The 24,898-nt window shown below is 38.6% G+C and overlaps 1 protein-coding gene across 1 annotated transcript in view; it reads right to left on the reverse strand.

Moving 5' to 3' along the window:
* rev3l (REV3 like, DNA directed polymerase zeta catalytic subunit) overlaps positions 1 to 24,898 on the reverse strand; it is a 361,606-nt gene that overhangs the window by 32,583 nt on the left and 304,125 nt on the right. Inside the window, exons 18-21 of the mRNA XM_039747940.1 lie at positions 17,093 to 17,204; positions 15,158 to 15,273; positions 9,979 to 10,097; positions 6,501 to 6,619 (exon numbers count right to left, since the gene is read on the reverse strand). Of these exons, the coding sequence (XP_039603874.1) occupies positions 6,501 to 6,619; positions 9,979 to 10,097; positions 15,158 to 15,273; positions 17,093 to 17,204 (466 nt within the window). The remainder of the gene's footprint in view (positions 1 to 6,500; positions 6,620 to 9,978; positions 10,098 to 15,157; positions 15,274 to 17,092; positions 17,205 to 24,898) is intronic.

Below are 24,898 nucleotides of genomic sequence, written 5' to 3' on the forward strand. Positions count from 1 at the left end.
AAAAGGTTTTATAATTATGCTTATCATAATAGAATACACACAAATTCTTTTTAATGTTCTCTTAATCTTTCCTTGTTATTTTCTTTTTACCTGTAAAACAGACACTGTAGACAGTTACACAATAAATACATGATGTTAAAATTTGGAGTATGGTTGGGTTAAATGTGTTGTGAATTCAATTTTATTTGTGATGCCTACACATTTCTGGAGGCTGTCATTAGGAATTGACACAGAAATATCTTATGGGAAAATGGAGGTTGATAAATAATCAGAGTTTGGGTTCTTGATTAAAAACGAATTTGAAATGGGTCAAAAAAAAGAAAAAATATCAGTAAAGGCTATTCTCTGAATTCTCCTTCAGTATTAAGAGATTATTGAAGTTTCCTCCTAATAATCCTTTCTTTGATGTAGACATTTTGCTTTTTTATTTTATTTTCTGACATATTGGTGATATAGTCGATGTTTAAGTCTTGAGGGGTTTTAAAAATGTTCTGACAACTCAAGTCTTATTTATTTGTTTTGGAAATTTCTGGTGACAGTTATGTCTCTTTATCGTGTCACTATAGTTGTTCATACACTTTAAAACAGTAGTTCTATTCAAGTATAACCCAAAGGAGATCACCTGCATTTTGATACATGTCGCAATGCCTCAACTCTTGAAAGAAAGTACACTGTTGATACTGCCACACCACTTCTTTCAACACTACAGCCATCCAGGCAATCATTTTAAGTTGTGTATTTGACTGCCATTTCACTGTCAACACAATTAGCTATCGTACTTTAGAAATTAGTTCTGACTGCACACAAAATACTGATAAGTCATACACTTTAAGTTCAAGGGAGCTAATAACATACTCACAACCATCTATGTCCTTCAAAGTTTAACCAATTATTACTGAGCAGCATGTAGAGACAATCACCAAAGACAAAACACTCTGCACAATTACATTTTCCGGCTTACTTTTCCTTACCCATGAACTGTGGATGAAGAACAGTGTTAAGAAATTACCTATGAAGTAAAGTAAACCTCTCTATTATAACACTGCCCTTAACCAGAGAAGAACAAACACTTGAACTTTCCAGCTATCAGATTAAGTAAAAATGAATTCCAACAGGCAAATGAAAGGCTGCGTCAAGAGGTGCAACTTGAGCTTCGACAGGTGCTGGGTAAAATTGAAGAGCGCATTCAGGAAAACTCGGTTAAACTGAGCACGCTTACTGATCAATTGGAGGATCTCAAGGAGACATTCACAAATCGGATTGAAATGGCCGAAAATTTAGCTGCCAGTGCCGAGGAAAAAGCAGTAAATGTCAGCTCCGAATGCAAAAAACTCGGAGAAAAACTCGGAGACAGACTGGCTGCTTTGGAAGATGGGAGTAGAAGGTATAATGTCAGATTGAAGGTCTGCCTGAGAATCGAGAAAGTTCAAACCCTGTGAAATTCGCAGCTGAACTTTTTTCTAAAATAATCGGGGACTACTTTAAAGCAGAATCTTGAGATAGCAGCGGCTTACCGCAAACGCGGATCAAACACCGTTAGACCCAGACCAAGATCTTTTATAGTTCGTTTTGAACGATTATCATTTAAGCTAGAGGTGATGGCACTCCTCAGAAACAAGGAAGATATTATATATGAAAATAACCACATTCGCATCTTTCCTGACTTCTCTCCAGCAACAGCTACTAAACGCGCAGCCTTCTACAACATTAAACAGCGGTTACGGCAAGCCAGCGTCAAATACAGCCTCTTGTATCCGGCAAAACTGAAAGTGGAATGGCAGGGTCAATTCTATGTCTTTGCTAGCAAGGAAGAAGCAGAAAAGGAATTAAGAAAGCTGATCCCGGGACTATTCTGATACATAATAGTGAGTCATGGCGGTTAATGATAAAGCAAGGATTAATAATCTACTGTCTGATCTATTCGTTTTAAAATACGGGTTTTTATCAGCATATATTCTCATATATTCTCATTATTACTTAGTATTACTAGGGCTATCTGTTTATGTTTTATTGTGCTTAATTCTTCTTTTTCTCTTTTTCTTTTCTAATTATTTCATCTCTACCCTAAACGAGACTGTTCAATATCATACCCTTGGTTTATTGTTATTGCTATTACTGCATTAAGACTTGTTATGCTTATTCTGGACACATTTTAACACCATCCCGGGTTTATTATTGGGTGTATCATCTTAATGCACTAAAATTGCTGAAGACTATATATATATTTTAAATGCAAAATTATTTATTTTTTTTAAAGACTTTTTTGGTAATAGATATCTCTATCTTTTAACCCTAAAGCGCTGCATGGGGCTTGTTTTGCTTTGGACGTGCTCTGTCTCTGGGTATGTCAGAGGACTGGGACTGTGTGAAGTGGGTTTTAGCCTCACTTGGGGAGGCAAAAGGGAGGGTGGGGGTTAAGGGGAGAGAAAGAGAGCAGGCTTGATCTATACCTAATCTATCCTCAATCTTTATAATTATAACTACCAACGTAATAATAAGTTGCATGGCAACAACTCTAGGGGAAATAGGAAATTAAGACCTAAACTGTCTCACTTCCAGTTAAGACTATAAAATGACATCAAAAACTCAGAATCAGTGTCTCCATGATGGGACAGTTAACTTCGTAAGCTGGAATGTTAAAGGCCTGAATCACGAATTAAAGAGAAAGAAAGTACTCTCTCACCTAACAGGTCTAAATGCTAAAATAGTATTTTTACAGGAAACCCACTTACTAAGCAAGGATCAGTTCCGCTGCAAAAGACTGGACTGGCCAAATGTTCCATTCTAGTTTTACGAAGAAAACTAGAGGTGTGGGAATTCTCATACATAGAACAGTACCATTTGTAGCATCAGATGTAGTATTGGATCCTGAAGGGAGATATGTAATGGTCATGGGAGACTTATCTAACTGTAAAATGATTTTGATAAATGTTTATGCACCTAATGTTGATGATAAGGAATTTATACAAAATTTATTTGCATCCATTCCCAATCTGAACACTCATAAAGTTATAATGGCTGGGGACTTTAATTGTGTTCTAAATCCACTTTTAGATAGGACTTCCTCCACAGGGGAAGCATCTAACACCGCAAAGATAATTACAAAGTTTATAACTGATCACAACTTATCAGATCCCTGGAGGTTTTTAAACCCAAATTCAAGAACATATTCTTTCTACTCACCAGTACATCATTGCTACTCAAGGATTGATTACTTCTTTATAGACAATAACTTCTTGCCTAAGATTAAATCTTGTAAATACGATGCTATTGTTATTTCTGACCATGCACCTATGATCTTGGAGCTAAAATTACTAAGCCCCATACACTCACCCAGATGGCTCAACCCGCTTCTATTAGCTGACGAGAATTGTACTGAATTTATATCCAAACAAATCAAATTCTTTCTAGAGACAAATACATCACCCGCGATCTCTGCAGGAATACTCTGGGAAACTCTTAAGGCCTTCTTAAGAGGACAGATTATCTCATATCTTTCCCACAGAAATAAATCCGAAGCCAAGAAAGTAGCAGAGATAAAAAGCGAAATTACTAAAATAGATGAAGAACATGCCAGACTACCAAGCGAGACTCTACATAGGAGGAGGCAGGCTCTACATTCAGAATTAAACCTCTTGACAACTAAAGAAACTGAACAACTAATTTACAAATCCAGACATCATTACTATGAACATGGAGAGAAAGCTAATAAGCTTTTAGCTCAACAAATTCACAAGCAAGAAGTGCAACGCAATCTCGTAATCACTAACACGAACGGAGATAAAATCGAACACAAAAATATAATGCACACTTTCAGAGACTACTATAAATCCCTATATACTACTGAGTTTAAAGAAGACAATACACAATCTAATGCATTTCTGGATACATTACAGATACCACAAATAGACGCTTTTAGTGTGGAGGAACTTGATAAACCTCTGGCATTATCAGAATTACTATATGCTATAAAGTCACTCCAAGGTGGAAAAGCAGCAGGCCCTGATGGCTACCCTGCCGAGTTTTACAAGAAATTCTCCGCTCAGCTAGCTCCCTCCTATTAGCAACATTTACAGAAGCCAGAGATAACCAATCTCTTCCACAAACCTTTCGCCAAGCACTAATCACTGTCTTTCCAAAACAAAATAAGGACTTATTACAATGTGCATCATACAGACCAATTTCACTTCTGAATAACGACGTTAAAATACTCTCTAAAATCATAGCTAGAAGGATGGAGAAAGTGCTCCCTCGTAATATCACAAGACCAAACTGGATTTATTAGGGGCCGACACTTATCTTCAAATCTTCGAGCCTGTTTAATGTAATATACTCACCAACTAAATCAAACACCCCAGAAATATTATTATCATTGGATGCAGAAAAAGCATTCGACATGATTGAATGGAAATACCTTTTACTACATTGGAGAAGTTTGGGTTTGGCCCAACATTTGTGCATGGATTAAATTACTGTATACTAACCCAGAAGCTTCAGTTTGCATCAATAACATTTGCTCAGACTACTTTAAAGTAGAACGTGGTACTAGACAAGGATGCCCCTTGTCACTGCTGCTGTTTGCATTGCCATTGAACCACTGGCAATACATTGTCGAAATACTGATCAGATAAAGGGGATTAGCAGAGAAGGACTGGAACAGAAAATCTCATTATATGCAGATGATATGGTACTGTATATATCGACCCAGAAAATTCTGTGCCTGCAGTTTTAGCAGCACTCACAGAATTTCAAAAGATCTCTGGTCTCAGAATTAATCTGAATAAAAGTGTACTCTTTCCAGTGAATTCTCAAGCATATAATATTAGATTAGACACCCTACCTTTTATCATTGCAGAACAGTTTAAATACCTAGGGTAAACATCACAAGTAAACATAAAGCTCTTTATCAACAAAATTTCGTCTGCATGGAAAAAATTAAACAAGACTTGCATAGATGGTCAACCCTTCATCTCACACTAGCTGGAAGAATTAACACTGTTAAGATGAATATTCTTCCTAAGCTCCTTTTTATTTCAAAACATCCCAATATACATTAATAAATCATTCTTTAAGCAATTAGATTCAACAATAACCTCATTTATTTGGAATTCAAAACATCCACGCATCAAAAGAGCGACCCTACAAAGACAAAAGGCAGAAGGTGGCATGGCTCTACCTAACTTCCAGTTTTATTACTGGGCAGCAAATATACAGGCGATAAGAACCTGGACACAAATAGAAGAACATACACAGGCTTGGACCGCAATAGAAGTAAAATCCTGCAGTACTTCTTTGTATTCCTTGCTCTGTGCTCCAATAAACACACGCTATCGGCAATACACTAATAACCCAATTGTGCTCCACTCACTTAGAATCTGGAACCAATGTAGAAAGCATTTTAAGACGGAGAAGCTTCTATCTGTGGCACCTCTGCAAGAGAATCACCTCTTTCAACCTTCACAAACATATGCAGTTTTAATATCTGGAAAAATTTGGAATTAACTTGCTTAGAGATCTTTATATAGACAACGTCTTTGCATCCTATGAACAATTACATTCCAAATTTAACATTCCAGCTACACATTTCTTTCACTATCTTCAAATCAGGAACTTTGTTAAACAGAACCTTCCAGATTTTCCTCATCTTGCACCCTCATCCATGCTGGAAAAATATTGCTCAATCTCAAGGACTTAGACTCCATCTCTACAATATATAAAATCATTTTACAATCCCTCCCTTTCAAAGATCCAAGAGGACACTGGGAAAAAGATCTCTCAATTAATATATCAGAAAAGGAGTGGAAAGTAGCAATGCAGAGAATTCACTCGAGCTCCATATGCAAAGCATACAATTATACAACTCAAAATTATATAAACTCTCCAAAATGTTTCCAGGGCATGATCCAACCTGTGAACGTTGCAACCAAGTCCCAGCCTCACTAGGTCACATGTTCTGGGCCTGCACCAAATTAACATTATTCTGGACAAAAATTTTTAATTACCTTTCAGATAGCCTTGGACTCACAATCCCTCCTAACCCATTAACAGCTGTGTTTGGGGTTCTTTCAGAGGGGCTTAAAGTGGAGAAAGACAAACAAATTGTGATTGCATTCACTACACTTTTGGCACGCAGACTTATTCTGATAAACTGGAAGAACCCAAACTCTCCTCTTTTAACTCAGTGGGAAACCGATGTGTTATATTATTTGAAATTGGAAAAAGCAAATACTCAGTTAGAGGATCCGTACAGACTTTTTTCAAAACATGGCAGGATCTAATCGGTAATAATTTAAAATAAGTTCATAAAGCACAGAGAATTTATTAATTTAGGTATGTTTACAAGCCTTAAATTTTAACGCTTTGGCTTGCTCTCTCTCTCAGGGGTGGGGATCGATCTGTTCTTAACTCAATTTTTCTTTTTGTAAAAACTTGATTGCTTTGTATGGATTGTAATAAAATAAAAAAAAAAATTTTTCTGTGAATTAAAGAAAAACACCAACCTGTAGATGTCAGTCTTGTTATCAAACCAATCAGAAAGAACACGAGGAGTGAAAAGTGGAAACCTCTGATGAAGCACATGGAATGCCACATTTTCAAAACTGTAGTTATTTAGTGTCACCTAGAATCATAAACAATGTACATGAATGATACTTTGTACAGGAATCCAGCAAAAACTAACAAGATGTTAGGCAGCTGTTTGACTGCTATAGGTGACATTCTTGAAAACAAACTATATTGGTAATTAATACTTGGCATCCAGCTGTCTTCACTAGCAGAAGGCTACAGCAATTAACTGAATTAATAACATTAGATCCAAAGCTTTCCAAAAAAAACTCTACATACAGTATTTTTAAATCTCTTTTGTCTACTAAATGTTCTTACCTTTTTCCAGAAAGACTAGAAGCTCATACCATCAACTGCTCACAAACAAGTCTCCGCTAAGGTCCATCTATGTTTAGTTACTGAAGCTGTCTTTGGTTACAGGGTCACAGTGAGCTGGAGCTTATTATGCAGAGACTGGGTACAGCCCTTCATAAAGGGACAGTATTGTCATAGGACATATTCACGTACATATTCCCATGCACACCATTTTACAGTCATTTATTAAACCACTACACATTATATTTTAGCCTCTCACAGAACCTGATGCCATACTGGGCTGAACATTTCAAGTGTAATTTGCTTACTCAAAAATATGATTATATGAGACTACTATATGGGAATTTGCATAAATACCCAATATCATCACTTCATAGACATTTTTTAGGTTAAAGGAAAACAGACTGGTAAAAGCAGTAGTGAAGTATTTTCTATTGTTACAAAGTTATATATTATCCAGTGCATTATGGGTCATCTTTTCACTGCTTCTACCCACTGCTGTGTGAAAGGTGCCTCCATTTCTAACATGCATGTCCCCCTAGATCTAATGGTACAAGGCACATTCCAATGGAAACCAGTCATAATACATTTCCACCAGTAGCTTCCTTAGTTCAGTCCATTTAACTTTCAGGTGATTTGCAAACAATTAAGTTTGTAAAACACATTTCCTTAGTATGTGTTTGAGAACTCTAAAGGTGACCATATACTAGAATTCCTGAAGTCTACAAAAATGTTCATAATGCCAGGCCACCTTAAATTCCCTTGCACCTCGTCTTCAGTGTCTTTGTTTTGCAAATGAGTCAATCAGCACTGGCAACAGGCAGCCTACTCACTCATCTCCCACTGAGGCAGCTGAAGTCATGTCAGACGCAAATACCCAGAGCTGAAGTCTGTTTATCTGGGAGTAAGATGACTGGAATTATATAGGGTAAATAATACATTGTTATTTGAAATACATACATTTCATGTGTGTTCCTTGTCTACAATGACCTGTGTAAACATAGGATGACAGGAAATGTGAGGAAAGAAAGGTTGAACACATAACTAAAACAGATATGTTTTTCATGTTATAGTAATAATTGACAAAATGTATGTAAAATGTGTGAAGACTGAAGTCCAAAATCAAATAAACACTTTCACAAAAGGTATAATAAGTGTTCTTTTATTCCAGAATATAACTGAAGAGAAAGAAATTGTTCAATTTCCATGTTTCTAGCAATGTATAAATACTGAAGCCCAATTATCAATTGATACGTGGAGAGGTAAGGACTGCTGCCTCATAATCAAGTGGGTGCCAATTTGATCCCTGGTCCTCCTTGCCTTTACCATTTTGAGCAGTGAGCTGCTATTATTGTTGCTATTACAGAATAAAAACATACATTTGACTTGAGTCTAAAAGCTGGTGTTAATTTATTGTACTTGAAAAAGTTACCGCTGAAGGGATAAAAGCAGATGCACAAAATCAACTCAATCATATCTTCTTGGTACAGTATCTTGTTGAGCAAACAGACAGTGCAATGTCTATGGTGGATGCTATTTTTCCTTGCACATGGACATGCACATCAACATGTCACTTGAACGATTTCTTTTATTCAAGAATCCAAGAATAAAACTGAATAAAAAAATAATCTAAATAGCATGTTAATATGAATGTCCATGTGCAAGAATAAGTAACATTTTTTACAAGTACTATACATTTACACAGGATGTTACAAACTAACATCAAATGTATGTTTTTGTTATATAATAATAAAAGCAGATCACTGCTCAAAGCGCTAAATACAGAGAAGATGTGGGATTTGAACCTATTACCTTGCCATTGCTAAACAGTAGCTTATCCACTGTGCCATCCGCACAGATACGTGACAGAGCAGCACTGTGACAACTGGTTGAAAATGAAACGTGCAAGCACACACTTATGCGAATGTGATTTATTTTAACTAATAGTTGGGCTTCAGCAACATGTCAGTTGAGCAATTTTATTTTCTTCAGTTTTATCCTTTAAAAAAGGCATACTTGTTTTGTTACACCTTTAGTGAAAGTGTTTCTTGGATATTTGGGCTTCACACATCCTACACTTCACGTCAAAATTATACCGTTATTACTATAACATATGAAAACAAGTTCTGTTTTAGTCATGTGTTCAGTATTTCTTGCCTCGCTTTTTCTCTGTCATTTCTCTGTCATTCTATATTTATACAGTTTGTTGTAGACATGGAACACACATGAAATGTACTGTATGTATTTTAAATCACGATATTCCATTACCTATATAATTCCTTACAAATGCATTGCCAGATAAACACTTCAACACAGACTTCAGTTGTGAGGATTTCAGCAGGGTGATGCCTTCATCTGACTGAATGGGGGTGTAGGGTGTAGCAGGCTGTGTTCTGGTAAAACACACATTTGCAAAACAAAAGTGGGCTATTAGTGCCATGATGAGACCTATGAGCTTCTTGGCGTATGTCGGGAAAATTGAGGTCTGGGACAACGAAAAAAAATCATAAGCTTCAGGGATGCTAGTGTTAAAAGACTACAATTGCTATTACAGACTGAGCCATATGAGGCCAATCATAGCGTGTTCCAACCTTTTTTATACCTTTGTTTAAACTAATGCATAAATATTTAATTTATAGGAACCATACTAGGTGTTCATTTAGTAAACTGCCATTTTGCAACCCTACAAATATCAACTTTTCCTCACACATTCCATCTACTTAGCAATTTATCATAATTTTGGAGTAGTCTGCATGTTTAAAAGTAGTTTTTGGGGTGGAGTCCTCAGAGAAAGCCAAGTTATGTGATCAATGAATCCTTCAACATGGCCAAAAATTGTCATGTGCCAAAATCAGTTCAATTTACTCCTTACAAAACATAAATAGTATTTCTAACAATTGTTGAGCCGCCATCTGGCTAATGAACAAAAAATCGCGGCAGTACAAGATTTTAGTGAAAAAATTAGGAGGGTACATTAGGATGGCTGGAGGGTCTTTTTGCTTTAATGTTATTGCTTCTACGCGAACACTGACCCTGTAGATCTCTAAACCTTTGCTACTGAAGGATTATGATTACGTTTGCTTAGATAGTGTCTCTTACCTCACTCTTCATCATTCTCCAAATATTTAAAACAATTCTGCCTATGATATGAATTTCAGACATAGTATCGGAGCCATATTCATCAAGATCTGTGGAAAACCGGTTTTCTTTTGAATCACCTACAAAGTAATAATGATATAGAGAATGAATCCCATTACCACTGTATCACAGAAGGCTTGAAACTAAACTGAAAAAGAAAACATTTTGTTCTTTAACCAAACAGACAGTAAGTTTATATTAATGCTATACAAAATAGTGCATAAACTAATTTATAGAATGCTTTCTAATACATTGTAAACATATCTGAACTGGAAATTTGTTACAAACAATTAGTATCTTAATATGATTACACTTGATTGACAATATTTGTTAGACTGCCTCATGATATCTGAAATAGAAAGCAAAAGAAAAAAAATCACAGCCCTAGATAAAGACAAGGGCAACTATTTATTTGTATTTATTGTGTGTGTGTGGGATTAATAAGGTGGGGTTCGAAGGTTGTTCGTCATAAAGTCTTATTTATTATGTGCATGTTCAGCAAAGGCACAACAACATAGCATGTGTTTCATGCCCAGCTGTATACATGGTGAGGTCTGATCAGGTTGGAGAACACGCACTGATACAGCACATTGCCACACCCACCACATGACAAAACAGCTCTGGATCCTGGTTGGCAACCCCACAGGCAGACACACGGTCCAGTCCCACTTCCCATAAATGACCTTCTATCTGCCGCAGCCAGGTGTTACGTGGTCATCCCCTTGGTGTGGTTCAGCTATTTTGGGTCCTCAACATTGAGGATCCTGTGAGCTGCATCATCCTCGGGGAATCACACCACATGACCCTAGTGTTGTAACTGACACTCCCTCAAAATGCAGGTAATGTGTCTCATTCGGGACTCCGCAAGCAACCGCTCATTCAACACAAAGTCAAACCAGCAGTATCCGAGGAGTCCAGTCTTCATCTCAGGTCATTAAATAGCATCCATGTCTCGCAACCATATAGCAAAACAGAAAGCACCAGAAATCTAAAGACTTGGAACTTCATCCTTTTGCAAAGATATTGGGAGAACCACACACTCCTTTCCAGTGACCTCATGACAACCCCATGCTCTCCCAATCTACCAACTAACTTCACAGGAAGAGTCACAAGAGACATGAATGTCGCTGCCGAACCTGCATTGACCCTGCAAAGATCACATCGGAAAAGTCAAGATCAATGAATTCTTCTTCACCAACAGAAGCTCCAAGGCCACTGGACCCCACAATCCTGCCCAACACATGCCCAGTACATGCAAGAATTGAGCAGAGTAGGAGCAAGAACACACCCCTGATGAACTGCAGAATCAACTGGGAAAAACACTGAGGTTACGCCTCCACTCTGCACAGCACTCACTGCACCAGTGTACAGGCCAGCCGTGATATGCAGCAACGTTGGGGGGATCCTGCCAAGTCTCAGGATGTCCCAAGAGGGCAGCTTGATCAACTGAGTCGAATGCTTTCCAAAAATCGACAAAGGCTTCAAAGAAACTCAACTGATATTTGCATTTGCGCTTCATGAGAACCCTCAGTGCCAGTGCTTAGTAGGTGACCAAGTGATCATGGATACTATTAAGAATGACTTTAGCAAGGACCTTACCTGGGACCGAAAGCAGTGTTATCCCCCTGTAGTTGCGGCAATCCAGGCGACCACCCTTCCCTTTTTGTATAGGGATGATAAGTCATATTTTCCAGTCAGTTGAGATGGTGTCTCTCTCCCAAATGGAAGCAAAGACTGCTTACAATGTAAGGAGTACAGCCATACCACATACAGCCTGGAGAAATTTATCTTAGATACCACAGATCCTTGCAGCCTTCCCTACCCTCAGCTGGTTCACTTTCCTGTGCAATCTCGGAGAGATTGAGTGTTTCTCAGCTAATTGGAGGATTAGCCTTAAGAACCATGGACCCAGAGATGTCCAATAACCTAGCAGGAGAGCTCAGCAGCTCAAAGTAACCAGGGTCACTTATAAACTCACTTGCTCACAGATTCCTCTAACAATCTAATTGTCATGAAAGGTCTCCTACATCACATTAGGGTCAGCAGTTGCACCCAAGTCTAGGATGTGATCAACCCCCTTCTTCACACCACCAGTATTGGGAGTACAAAGTCCAATGATGCGACTCAGGGCACTGGAACCAGGATCCATTAACCTGCAGCCCCCTGACCTTTTGCAAAGTCACTACGGTCACCAGAACCACTGGGACTGACACAAGCCTCATAATCAGCCCTGTCAGTGCCAGTGGTCACACTGAAGTCACTCATGATGAGAGGAGTGTTGCTTCGTGGGCACCCATCAACCACCGAGCGAAGCTGCAAATAAAATGTCTCACTCACTGCGGTTGGAGTATACACAGAGAACAGACAAGGTCCCCAGAGAGTGCCTTAATATGAGTTTCACAATATGCTTGTTGAAAGGAGTGACATCAGACAACATCAGAAGGAGCTGAACCGCCACAGCTACTCCCTGACTATGACAGCTATCAGAGTGACCAGACCAATAAAAGGTGTACCCACCTACAGAGATCTGGCCAGTCCCATGTCTGCTTACCTCAGAGAGTGCCACCACTGAAATGAGGAGTTTAGAAAGCTCCTCTGAGAGCATAGGACGATGATCATCATGCTGGAGAGACAAGACATTCCATGCACATATCCGGATGGGCCACCTCAATTTGGGTTCTGAGTGCTACTGTGCCCTCAGCACCACACCAGTTCTGATTCCCAACAGGCCTAACCCCATTGGCTTTTTGGCAGTTTCGACTCTTCTGGGGCTGAGGCTCCTGGGGGGTTACCCCAACCCCTTTATAATGTGAGTAGCTTTCCTATATGTAGCTGCAGCAGAGCTATTCCATAGAGAGCAGAAAGGAGTCCTGTCTGTCGTTTTGGAGCTGTGTGAAGTTTTTACAATGGCTAGAGTGCCAATCCTGCCACCAACCCCTAAGTTTTCCCTGCAATTTGCAGTTTAATGTCATAACCAGGATGTGGGACACGCATCAAAAACACTCACAATGCGTATTCAGGAACATCGCAATGCTGTTGGAAGGTAGTACCCATGGTCTCTATGTTATGCACATACAAGTTTAACCGGAAACACATTTAAATGGGACTGAGTGCAAGTAAAATTCAAAGCTAATTCTAAAAGTGGCAGAGAACTGGCTGAATCGTTGCTATCCAATGAAAAAGCCATTAATAGACATATGCAGGCTTGAAAAGAAGAACACGCACATAATAAATAAGACTTTATGACAAGCACCCTCCAAATCCCACCTCATTAACACTCCCCCCATCGTTATTTGCTCTTTATTGCCTTGAATTCCTGTCTAATCATTTTCCACTGATGATAACTCCTGATAAGAGGAATAAAAAAAAATATTTTAAGATACCATGATTCATTTTCTCCCTTTGTGGATTTCCAGCTACACATTATATTATATACGAATGCCTTGAATGTAATTACCCCGATCTACATACTGTCAAATAAATGAACCACACGCTGTGGCTCAACGCATAGAGAGGCTTCGCCTCTAAGCGCTGGCGTCGAGGTTGATTCGAGAGGGGGTGCAGTGAGTGTGTACGCCTGATGAGCCCAGAATTAGGGCAAAACATGTGTTGCGTACTCTTTGCATTATTTGACAGTAAAAAACTATTTCAACCATTCTATGATCTACTTCTCGCAAATGAAAGAGGGCACCGTGGCAGATGTTAGCTGATTTGCTGACCAACCACAAGCGTTGCCTGGTAGGTAACCACTCATACAGTAAGACTATGAATGCCTTGAATATATATATCGCGGACATGCAGACAGAGAATAGGAGACGACTGCCCTCAAGAGGGGAGAGAGAGAGAGAGAGAGAGAGAGAGAGAGAGAGGCGCGCGTGAGCGAGATAAGGAGAGAGAGAGAGATGCGTGCGCGAGCAAGAGAGACGCGCACGAGAGAGAAGAACCATCAGCTCAGTTATGATCACATGATGCTCAGCAAAGTGTATCCATACTTACTTGTATTGCAAGACATCGCTCGTTTTATCAAGTCAAAATTAATAAAAAAAAATGTAGCTTGTCTTGCGAAACACTCGTAAACCAAGTTACTTGCAAACTGAGGTTCCACTTGTATATATTATTTATCAGTGTTATTTGTAAGGAAAATTGATTTTTATGTTGATATTTTTGGGGGTGCGGAACGGATTAACTGGATTTCCATTATTTTCAATAAGGAAGTTTGTTCTAGATATGAGAAATTCAGCTATACTGAGCTCAGTGCTGGAACGAATTAAAACTCGTATCTCGAGGTTCCACTGTATACACATATATATCCATCCATCCATTTTCCAACCCGTTAAATCCGAACACAGGGTCACAGGGGTCTGCTGGAGCCAATCCCAGCCAACACAGGTCGCAAGGCAGGAACCAATCCCGGGCAGGGCGCCAACCCACCGCAGGACACACACACCCACACCCCAAGCACATACTAGGGACAGTTTAGAATCGCCCATGCACCTAACCTACATGTCTTTGGACTGTGGGAGGAAACCGGAGTACCTGGAGGAAACCCATGCAGACACGGGGAGAACATGCAAAGTCCACGCAGAGATGACCCGGGAAGGGAACCTGCGTCTATTAACTGAGAGGCAGCAGCGCTACCACTGCGCCACCGTGCCACCCTATATACATATATAATATATATAAATATATATATAATACACAAATATACATACACACACATGAAAAACTGAAATATATTTTTAACATCAAAGAGTTTTAATAGTAGTGACTCTTAAAGCTGTCTCATTATTAGAGATTTTATAAGTTTCTGTCCTTTCCGACAATACCTCAAATGTGTTTATTTTACATTTTTTTACAAACCCTTTACTAGTTCAGATATTGTGCCATCATTGCATAAGCCATGCAAGATGAAACTCAGTCCTTACTTTTATTAATACATAAGTTGAATAAAGACAATTTATCACACAGACCCAAGCCCCAGAATAGAGGGACTTCAGAGTATTCTACTGATTCATGAGTTATACAACATACAACTTGCTCTCATTTGCTACATAAGCAAACACATTTTCTAGAAAGGATATGCTTCTCACATTAGGATAAACTTCAACAATTTAAGGGTGAGAAGTCTTGATTTACTTACCTGGTACTCGTGAAAGCTGCTGACAGAGGTCAACATTGAGAACTGCAGCCCTCTGCAAAAGGTACCCCCACGAGTGCAATTGCACCTCATACCCCAGCAATACGTCTGGATCATACCTAGAAGCAATATAGTTTATTGAACTTGGAACATCCAAGGTTTTATTTTATACATGTTTTAATTGCAATATACTGCTATTACACTAATGCGCCAAATATGTAAATCTTAGCTTGTGTGTTGGGTGCCCAGTTCAACAGAGAAATTAAACCATATTTTAAGAAAAAAATATGCTGGTATGGCTGCCATAGTCATTTCAGAATTAAATGGGGCAATAAGGCATCCTCTTGCTTTATCATGTGGTGTCTGTCTTGGGACTAGTTTATCTGCGCAAATGAGTCAATTAGCAGTACTTGGGAATTGACAGTCTGTAAAACCAACAATAAAACTGAATAAGCTACAAACTTCTTTAACCAACATTAAACAAGATTTTCCATGAACCACTAATATCCCTTACACGCATGTTAAAGTTTAATTTTATGTTGATTTGTCAAGAATCAAAAAACACCAGCAAATGCACTGAAGATTGTAACAAACCATTTAATTGTCAATGTGAATGTGGCAGAATTGTTCTCTTTCACAGACCAGATGGAAGCAGAAAAATCAAAGTATATATACAGTTGAAAAGAAACCAGCACTGGTCTGCCAAAAAAAATAAAACTGGTTAAAATAAAATTTAGTTGATGATGCCTGAAAACACAATGTTTAACTAAGAGTGAACGAATAAAAAATTCCAATATAGTTTAACTGTGATACAGGAAATCTGCAAAAAGAACAGTTCACAACTCCACTAGGCTGACAGAGATGCATCTTGATAAATTTGCAGCTATTACTGGTGTTGGAGGGCTTACATGAAGCAATATATGAAGGCATGCAGTGCATAAAATATCCCTTCCATATTATATACTGTGTGCGTGCAGCAACAGTGAATAGGTCAGGAGCTTCAGTTAATGTTCATTTTAAACAACAAAGTGGGGAAAAATGTGATCTCAGTGATTTCAACTATGACTTGTTGATTCCAGATCTCTTGGGATATTCAAGCACAACAGTCTCTAGAGTTTACTTAGAATGGAGTCAAAAACAAAACACTATCAGTGAATGGAAATTCTTCTGACAGATGCACCTTGTTGATGAAAGAGGCCAGAGGAAAATGGCTAGATGAGTTTGAGCTGACAGAAAGGCTAGGTAACACCGATAACCACTCTGTACAACTGCAGGCAGCAGAAAAGCATCTCAGAATGTACTACAGACTGAATGGGCTACAACAGCAGGAGATCACATTGTGTTCCACACCTGGTCAAGGCTGCAGTGGGCACAGGCTCACCAAAACTGGACAGCTGAAGACTGGATAAATGTAGTCTGGTCTAATGAATCACAATTTGCTGAGGCACACAGATGGTTCAGTCAGAATCTGGCACCAACAGCATGAATCCATGCACCCTTGCTGCCTTGAGTCAACAGTCTCTGCTGGTAGAGGTGGTGTAATGATGTGTGCAATGTTTTTAAGGTACGCTTTGAGCCTTTTAATAATAATCAATCATTGCTTGCATACCACGGCCTATTTGAGTATTGTGGTTGAACATGTGCATCCCTTCATGACTACTACACTTCTCTAATGGCGACATCCAGCATGATATGCACTAACCATATCTGAGAGCTCACAGACCCTCCAGAAGCTTTCATTTTACTTTAAATTCCCTAGGAGAAGGTTATAGAAATGTACAAGCTTTAGCAAGAAACGTAAAATAACTATGCATACAAATACATACCTGCAATGTGCTGAATACCAACATGGATGTTTCATTGCACATTACACTTAAAATTCAGAACACAAAAATAAACTTTAAATAAAATTATTTTGAGACCTTTTTTAAAACACACCTTCTGATTATATGCTCCAGTTCTTGAAATAGCTGGTTTTCATCAGTCGCATAGGTAACTTGCAGACCAGTGATTCCAGATCTCACTAAGAGAGGTGCTGTTTCTCTTGTACCTAAGCATAATAATGAAAAGGAAAGCATTAAACAGTGAACGCATTTCACATGTCCACTGTTTGAACCAAAAGTGGAGAAAGAAGGTTAGAGGGAAAAAAAGAAAAATAATCCAGCAGCCTGGTCATTAGGTTTTAGTAAGCTAGTTAGTCCAACTTTAACATTTTAATATCACATAACATTTTTTACTTGTAATTTTGTTTGTTCTTTATCAAATACAGTGTTCTTATAGAAAATCATTTTATTCATTAGGGAAGAACTTAATAAACTGGAAGTTCTGAATGCAGCCAACTTCAAACTTGATGTAACGCAGTGCAAAACATGAAGTAAAAATTTAATTTAATAGGCAGTTGATAAACTGTGCTGGTTTTGTAGCAATTTGTTAGTAACTTTATAGCTCTCTTTTAAATCTCAGGTCTCCTTCAGCAGAGAATTTCAGTGTAATACTCCTTCACACTGTCTGATCTTGTGTTGCCGCCAGGTGTAAATGGATATGCCTGACTACTTTATGACAAGATGGTGCTATTTTCACATTACTTACGATTCCAGGGCTAAACACATTCATCAAAAATCACGTTGGGTACTGAGGTCCTTAGTCATTACTAATAGCGCCTAATCCTCGGTAATGCAGGAAAACATTTTGAAAATGGGCCAAGTCAATGATAAACTGACAAACAGGTAAGAATCCTCAAGTCTTAGTCTGACTGCCCACTCCCACATGCAGTCAAAGGTGTTTACATGTAAGGCTGGGTATCAACACTGATGTCCCAATTCAATTCAATTCGATTTCTATTCACAATGCCCCGAATCGATTCAATATCAATATTATCTTGACTCAATTAGCGTGAACTGATATATTTGAAGTGGTGGATTTTTTAAAAATTACTTAACCATGTACAGAGAACATTGGTCAGTAGCACTTTATTTGATGGGTGTCTACATAGTGACTTCATAATATATATATATATATATATATATATATATATATATATATATATATATATATATATATATATATATATATATATATAAGCATGGCATGACATTTAAGAAGAAATACTTGATTAGTAATGAACAGTTAATATCAGTATTTGGACGATGTGGAACAAAATATCATTGCTTTTACCAAAAAAAAAAACAAAACAATTTCACAGCTGCAGTCATTCAAAATTCACCATAATTTAACTAACATACTGTATGTATCGCCACATCAGAGTCCATATATATTTAATGGGGGGCTCCTTGTTTTAATACAATGCAATGGTGTCTACTTTATAAAACATCTATATCATCTTGCAAATAATATTATTATAATACAATCAAATACTGATTCTTAAATAATAAATTTTATTCAATAACCTATTTGTGAATTTCCATGTAGTCACCCTTCAACTGAACTGTTAACATTTGTTGAACATTTAAAATAATCTTGAATTAGTCTAAATTAAAGATATAGTGGGAAGACTTGTGTCTTTCCGTAATTCTAAAAGTTACACATATCTTCAGTGGCTCACTTATAGCAGTCAGGTTAATCAGTTTTGGAAAATGTGTCCTAACAGTCCTCAGCCAAAAAGGAAGCAGTTTAAAACAAGGATCTAGAGCTTATGTTTGCTGACAGTGGCACTGAATGACTGGAACAATAAAGAAAAAAAACTGGCCATCATGACTGATAAAGCCGGTATTGCCAGATTACTTCAAGTCAGATGACTTTATCCGAATCCATTTATCCGAACACATTACTCCAGTTTTAATGTCACTACACTGGTTACCTGTGTCATTCAGAATTGACTTTAAAATTCTGCTTATGGTTTATAAAGCCTTAAATAATCTCGCCCCATCTTATATATCGGAATGTCTGACACCTTATATTCCAAATCGTTACCTCAGATCCTCAAATGAGTGTCTCCTTAGAATTCCAAGAACAAAACTTAAAAGAAGTGGTGAGGCAGCCTTCTGCTGCTATGCACCTAAAATCTGGAATAGCCTGCCAATAGGAATTCGCCAGGCTGATACAGTAGAGCACTTTAAAACACTGCTGAAAACACATTACTTTAACATGGCTTTTCTATAACTTCATTTTAATCTTAATTTAACTTAATCCTGATACTCTATATGTTCAATTTCCTCATAATAACTATTCATGGTGGCTCTAAAATCCGTACTGACCCCTACTCCCTTTTCTGTTTCTTTTTCCGGTTTCTTTGTGGTGGTGGCGGCCACCACCACCTACTCAAAGCTTCATGATGCTCCAACAATGATGGACGGATTAAAAGGCAGAAGTCTACGTGACCATCATCATCATCAAGCCCTTCCGTGAGAACCCTAAATCCAAAGAGGACTGTTTCATTTATGTTAGGTAGAATGCCCAGAGAGGACTGGGCGGTCTCATGGTCTGGAATCCCTACAGATTTTATTTTTTCTCCAGCCGTCTGTTTTTTGTTTTTTCTGTCCCCCCTGGCCAGTGAACCTTACTCTTATTCGATGTTAATTAATGTTGATTTATATTGTTTTATAATTGTGTCTTTCATTTTTCTATTCTTTAATATGTAAAGCACTTTGAGCTACTGTTTGTATGAAAATGTGCTATATAAATTAATGTTGTTGTTGTTGTTGTTGACTTGAGCATATGCTAACTTTGTATCATAGGCTGTTGTAAAAATTCCAACAACTGCCCGCTTGCTTTGTTGGGTAAGGCACGTTATAGGGTCTTTTATCTTTATCCGTACACAAATCTAATATAAGTGTCTAAGATGATGATTTCAGCTGAAGACAACACAACATTTTATGCAAAGTAGTATAGTGCTTTTGACATTCTGAGACATTTAGAAATATTTCTGTTTTTTTGCTATAACCTTAAATGCTTAACTCTTTTTTGTTTTCCTATCATTTTCCCTTATTCTGAGTAGCCTGCTCCCTTCATTGTGTCCTAATAGTGACAATTAAAAACAAGCAAAGCAGACACCCAGATGAACAACACTAAATGGCTAAAACTGCTTCAGTGTCAGACCCGCTATTTAGTCAATACTGGAAAGGCAGAATGGAAATCAGGATGAACATAAATAAAAAGTAAAACATTATCCACATATAGCTGCTTAATTTTTATTAAAATATATTAACACACTTACTTTTGTAATTTCATCATTGGCCTCAAAACACAATAACAGGGAAATAACAGCTCACTTAATTAGGGTAGGAGTTCAATTTAAAACAGGCGGTAGTTGGAACAATAACCTGTAGCTCTAGGGGGTCCCCAGTACTAAGATTGGGAATCAATGGCTTAAATGAAAAATAAAGATTAATCGGAAAATCCAGACCTACTCACATTACAATGGGTATCCTGATCAGCTCTTGGTGTTGGGACTAGAGGATACAAGTCAAAATGACTGCATAACCTTTACTAAATCCAGTCCCATGCAATCCATTGCATGTCCCTGGATTCATATATATATGAATATATATATATATATAGTATATATATATATAGTATATATATATATATATATACAGTATATATATATATATATATACATATATATATATATATATATATATATATATATATATATATATATATATATATATACATATATATATATATATATATATATATATATATATATATATATATATATATATATATATATATATATATATATATAAAGCGGGCAGTGTGGTGTAGTACTTAAGGTTTTGGACTACCCACTACCAAACATTATGTGACCCTGGGCAAGTCAAGCAATGTGAAAAAAATCCATGGAAAAAAAAATTCTCATTCTATTTGCGCTGCAAAATCCACATGTCCATTATTGTGTTATATGCTCAAAACTCGCAGAATGCAGATTTTTTTTGCTAAATTATCATTAATAGTTATTATCCAACCCACTATATCCTAACACAGGGTCACAGGGGTCTGCTAGAGCCAATCCCAGCCAACACAGGGCGCAAGGGAGGAACAAACCCCGGGCACGGTGCCAGGTCACCGCAGGGCACTCACACACACACCAAGGACACACTAGGGACAATTTAGGATCGCCAATGCACCTAACCTGCATGTCTTTGGACTGTGGGAAGAAACCTACGAAGACACAGGGAGAACATGCAAACTCCACACAGGGAGGACCCGGGAAGCAAACCCAGGTCTCCTTAATGCGAGGCAGCAGCGCTACCACTGCGCCACCGTGATGCCCTCATTAATAGTTATTTCTGAAGGAAAAAAAAACATACATTGTAACCACAAATAGGCATTCCCATAATGCAATGCTTTTGAATGTGTTTTGTATGTATTAAGCATACACCTGAATAACAGCAAGTGGTGCACTGGACACAAGTGAGTTCTATTACATCATAAACTTTTTTTTCCCTTGTTCTACATGAAAACACGAGATATATTTTTTCTCAGCCATCAATACAAACTACAATACATATAGGAAAGTAAAATATTAAAAAAAGATATTTATTGGGGGAGTATTTATTTAAGTGGGTCAGGGGATGCAGAAACCAGTGTGTTTCTTTGTGCTAGTCCCAAGCCCGGATAAATTGGGAGGGTTACGTCAGGAAGGGCATCTGGTGTAAAATTTTGCCAGATCAATATGCGGACAACGATACAAATTTCCATACCGGACTGGTTGAGGCCCAGGTTAAAAACGACTGCCACCAGTACTGTTAGCCAACAGGGTGTTGCCGGAAATTGGGCTACTGTTGGCTGAAGAAGGAGAAGAAGAGGGGGGAGATGTGTCTGGAGGCAGAAGGACAGGAGGAAGGTAAAGACAGTGGAACTGAGGGTAGGAACTTTGAATGTTGGCAGTATGACTGGTAAGGGGAGAGAGATAGCCGATATGATGGAGAGAAGGAAGGTTGATATATTGTGTGTACATGAGACTAAATGGAAAGGGAGTAAGGCCAGGTGTATCGGAGGGGGATTTAAATTGTTCTATCATGGTGTGGATGGGAGGTGAAATGGGGTAGGGATTATTCTAAAGGAGCAGTATGTCAGGAGTGTTTTGGAAGTGAAAAGAGTGTCAGAGTAATAATTATGAAGCTGGAAACTAAACATTAGAACATTAGAACAATCTAGACGAGAACAGGCCATTCAGCCCAACAAAGCTCGCCAGTCCTATCCACTTGTTTCCTCCAAGAAAACATCAAGTCGAGTTTTGAAAGTCCCTAACGTCTTACTGTCAACCACACTACTTGGTAGCTTATTCCGTGTCTGTCGTTCTTTGTGTAAAGAAAAACTTCCTAATGTTTGTGCGAAATTTACCCTTAACAGGTTTCCAACTGTGTCCCCGTGTTCTTGATGAGCTCATTTTAAAATACAAGTCTCGATCCACTGTACTAATTCCCTTCATAATTTTAAACACTTCAATCATGTCACCTCTTAACCTTCTTTTGCTTAAACTGTAAAGGCTGAGCTCTTTTAATCTTTCCTCATAATTCAACCCCTGTAGACCTGGAATCAGCCTAGTCGCTCTTCTCTGGACCTTTTCTAGTGCTGCTATGTCCTTTTTGTAGCCTGGAGACCAAAACTGCACACAGTCCTCAAGATGAGGCCTCACCAGTGCATTATAAAGGTTGAGCAGAACCTCCTTGGACTTGTACTCCACAGATCGTGCTATATAACCTAACATTCTATTAGCCTTCTTAATGGCTTCTGAACACTGTTGGGAAGTTGATAGCTTGGTATGATGATGAATGTTGTTAGTGCATATGCCCCACAAGTTAGGTGTTTGATGGATGAGAAAGAAGATTTCTGGAGTGAGTTGGATGAGGTGATGAACAGTGTACCCATGGGACAGAAAGTGGTAATTGGAGCGGATTTAAATGGACATGTTGGTGAAGGGAACAGAGGAGATGAAGAGGTGATGGGTAGGTATGGTGTCAAAGAGAGGAATGAAGATGGGCAGAGGAGAGTGGATTTTGCAAAAAGGATGGGCATGGCTGTGGTGAATACGTATTTTAAGAAGAGGGAAGAACATAGGGTGACATAGAAGAGTGGAGGAAAAAGCACATAGGTAGATTATATCCTATGCAGAAGAGTCAATCTGAAGGAGATTAAAGACTGCAAAGTGGTGGCAGGGGAAAGTGTAGTTAGGCAGCATACAGTAGGTTGGTGGTCTGTAGGATGATGCTGGAGATCAAGAAGAAAGAAGAAGAGGAGGAGAGGGAGGGCAGAGCCAAGGATCAAATGGTGGAAGTTGAAAAAGGAAGACTGCAAGGTTGAGTTTAGGGAGAAGGTGAGACAGGCACTGGGTGGCAGTGAAGAGTTATCAGACAGCTGGGCAACTACAGCAGAAGCAGTAAGAGTGACAGCAAGAAGGGTGCTTGGTGTGACATCTGGACAGAGGAAGGAGGAAAAAGAAACCTGGTGGTGGAATTTGGAAGTACAAGAGAGTATATAGAGGAAGAGGATGGTGAAGAAGAAGTGGGAAAGTTAGAGAGTTGCAGAAAGTAGACAGGAGTATAAGGAGATAAGGTGCAATGTGAAGAGAGAGGTGGCAAAGGCTAAAGAAATGGTGTATGATGAGTTGTATGAGAGGTTAGACACTAAGGAGGGAGAGAAGGACCTGTACCGATTGGCTAGACAGAGGGACCAAGCTGGGAAAGATGTGCAGCAGGATAAAGGATAAAGATGGTAATGTACCCACAAGTGAGGAGGATGTGTTGAGCAGATGGAAAGAGTACTTTTGAGTGTCTGATGAATGAACAGAATAAGAGATAGAGAAGGTCGGATGATGTGGAGATAGTGAATCAAGAAGCGCAACGGACTAGCAAGGAGGAAGTAAGGACAGCTATGAAGTGGATGAAGAATGGGAAGGCCATTGGTCCAGATGATATACCTGTGGAAGCATGGAGCTGTTTAGGAGAGATGGCAGTGGAATTTTTAACCAGATTGTTTAATGGAATCATGGAAAGTGATAGGATGTCTGAGAAGTGGAGAAGAAGTGTACTGGTACTGATTTTTAAGAAAGGGGGATGTGCAGAGTTACTACAGAAGGATAAAATTGATGAGCCACAGCATAAAGTTATGGGAAACAGTAGTGGAAGCTAGGTTAAGAACTGAGGTGATGATTAGTGAGCAGCAGTATGGTTTCATGCCAGAAAAGAGCACCACAGATGCAATGCTTGCTCTGAGGGTGTTGAAGGAGAAGTATAGAGAAGCCCAGAAGGAGTTGCATTGTGTCTTTGTGTACCTGGAGAAAGCATATGACAGTGTGCCTTGAGAGGTCTTGTGGTATTGTATCAGGAAGTAGGGAGTGGCAGAGAAGTATGTAAGAGTGGTACAGGATATGTACGAGGGAAGTGTGACAGTGGTGAGAACTGCAGTAGGAGTGACGGATGCATTCAACGTGGAGGTGGGATTACATCAGGGATCAGCTCTGAGCCCTTTCTTATTTGCAATGGTGAAGGACAGATTGACAGCCGAAATTAGACAGGAGTCCCTGTGGACTATGATGTTTTCTGATGATACTGTGATCTGTAGCAAGAGTAGGGAGCAGGTCGAGGAGACCCTGGAGAATTGGAGGTTTGCTTTGGAGAGGAGAGGAATGAAGGTCCGTAGGAACAAGACAGAATACATGTGTGTAAATGAGAGGGAGGTCAGTGGAATGATGAGGATGCAAGGAGTAGAGATGGTGAAAGTGGATGAAATTAAATACTTGGGATCAGCAATTCAGAACAATGGGGATTGTGGAAGAGA

Source organism: Polypterus senegalus, chromosome 3 (assembly GCF_016835505.1).
Source record: "Polypterus senegalus isolate Bchr_013 chromosome 3, ASM1683550v1, whole genome shotgun sequence".
NCBI lineage: Eukaryota > Metazoa > Chordata > Cladistia > Polypteriformes > Polypteridae > Polypterus > Polypterus senegalus.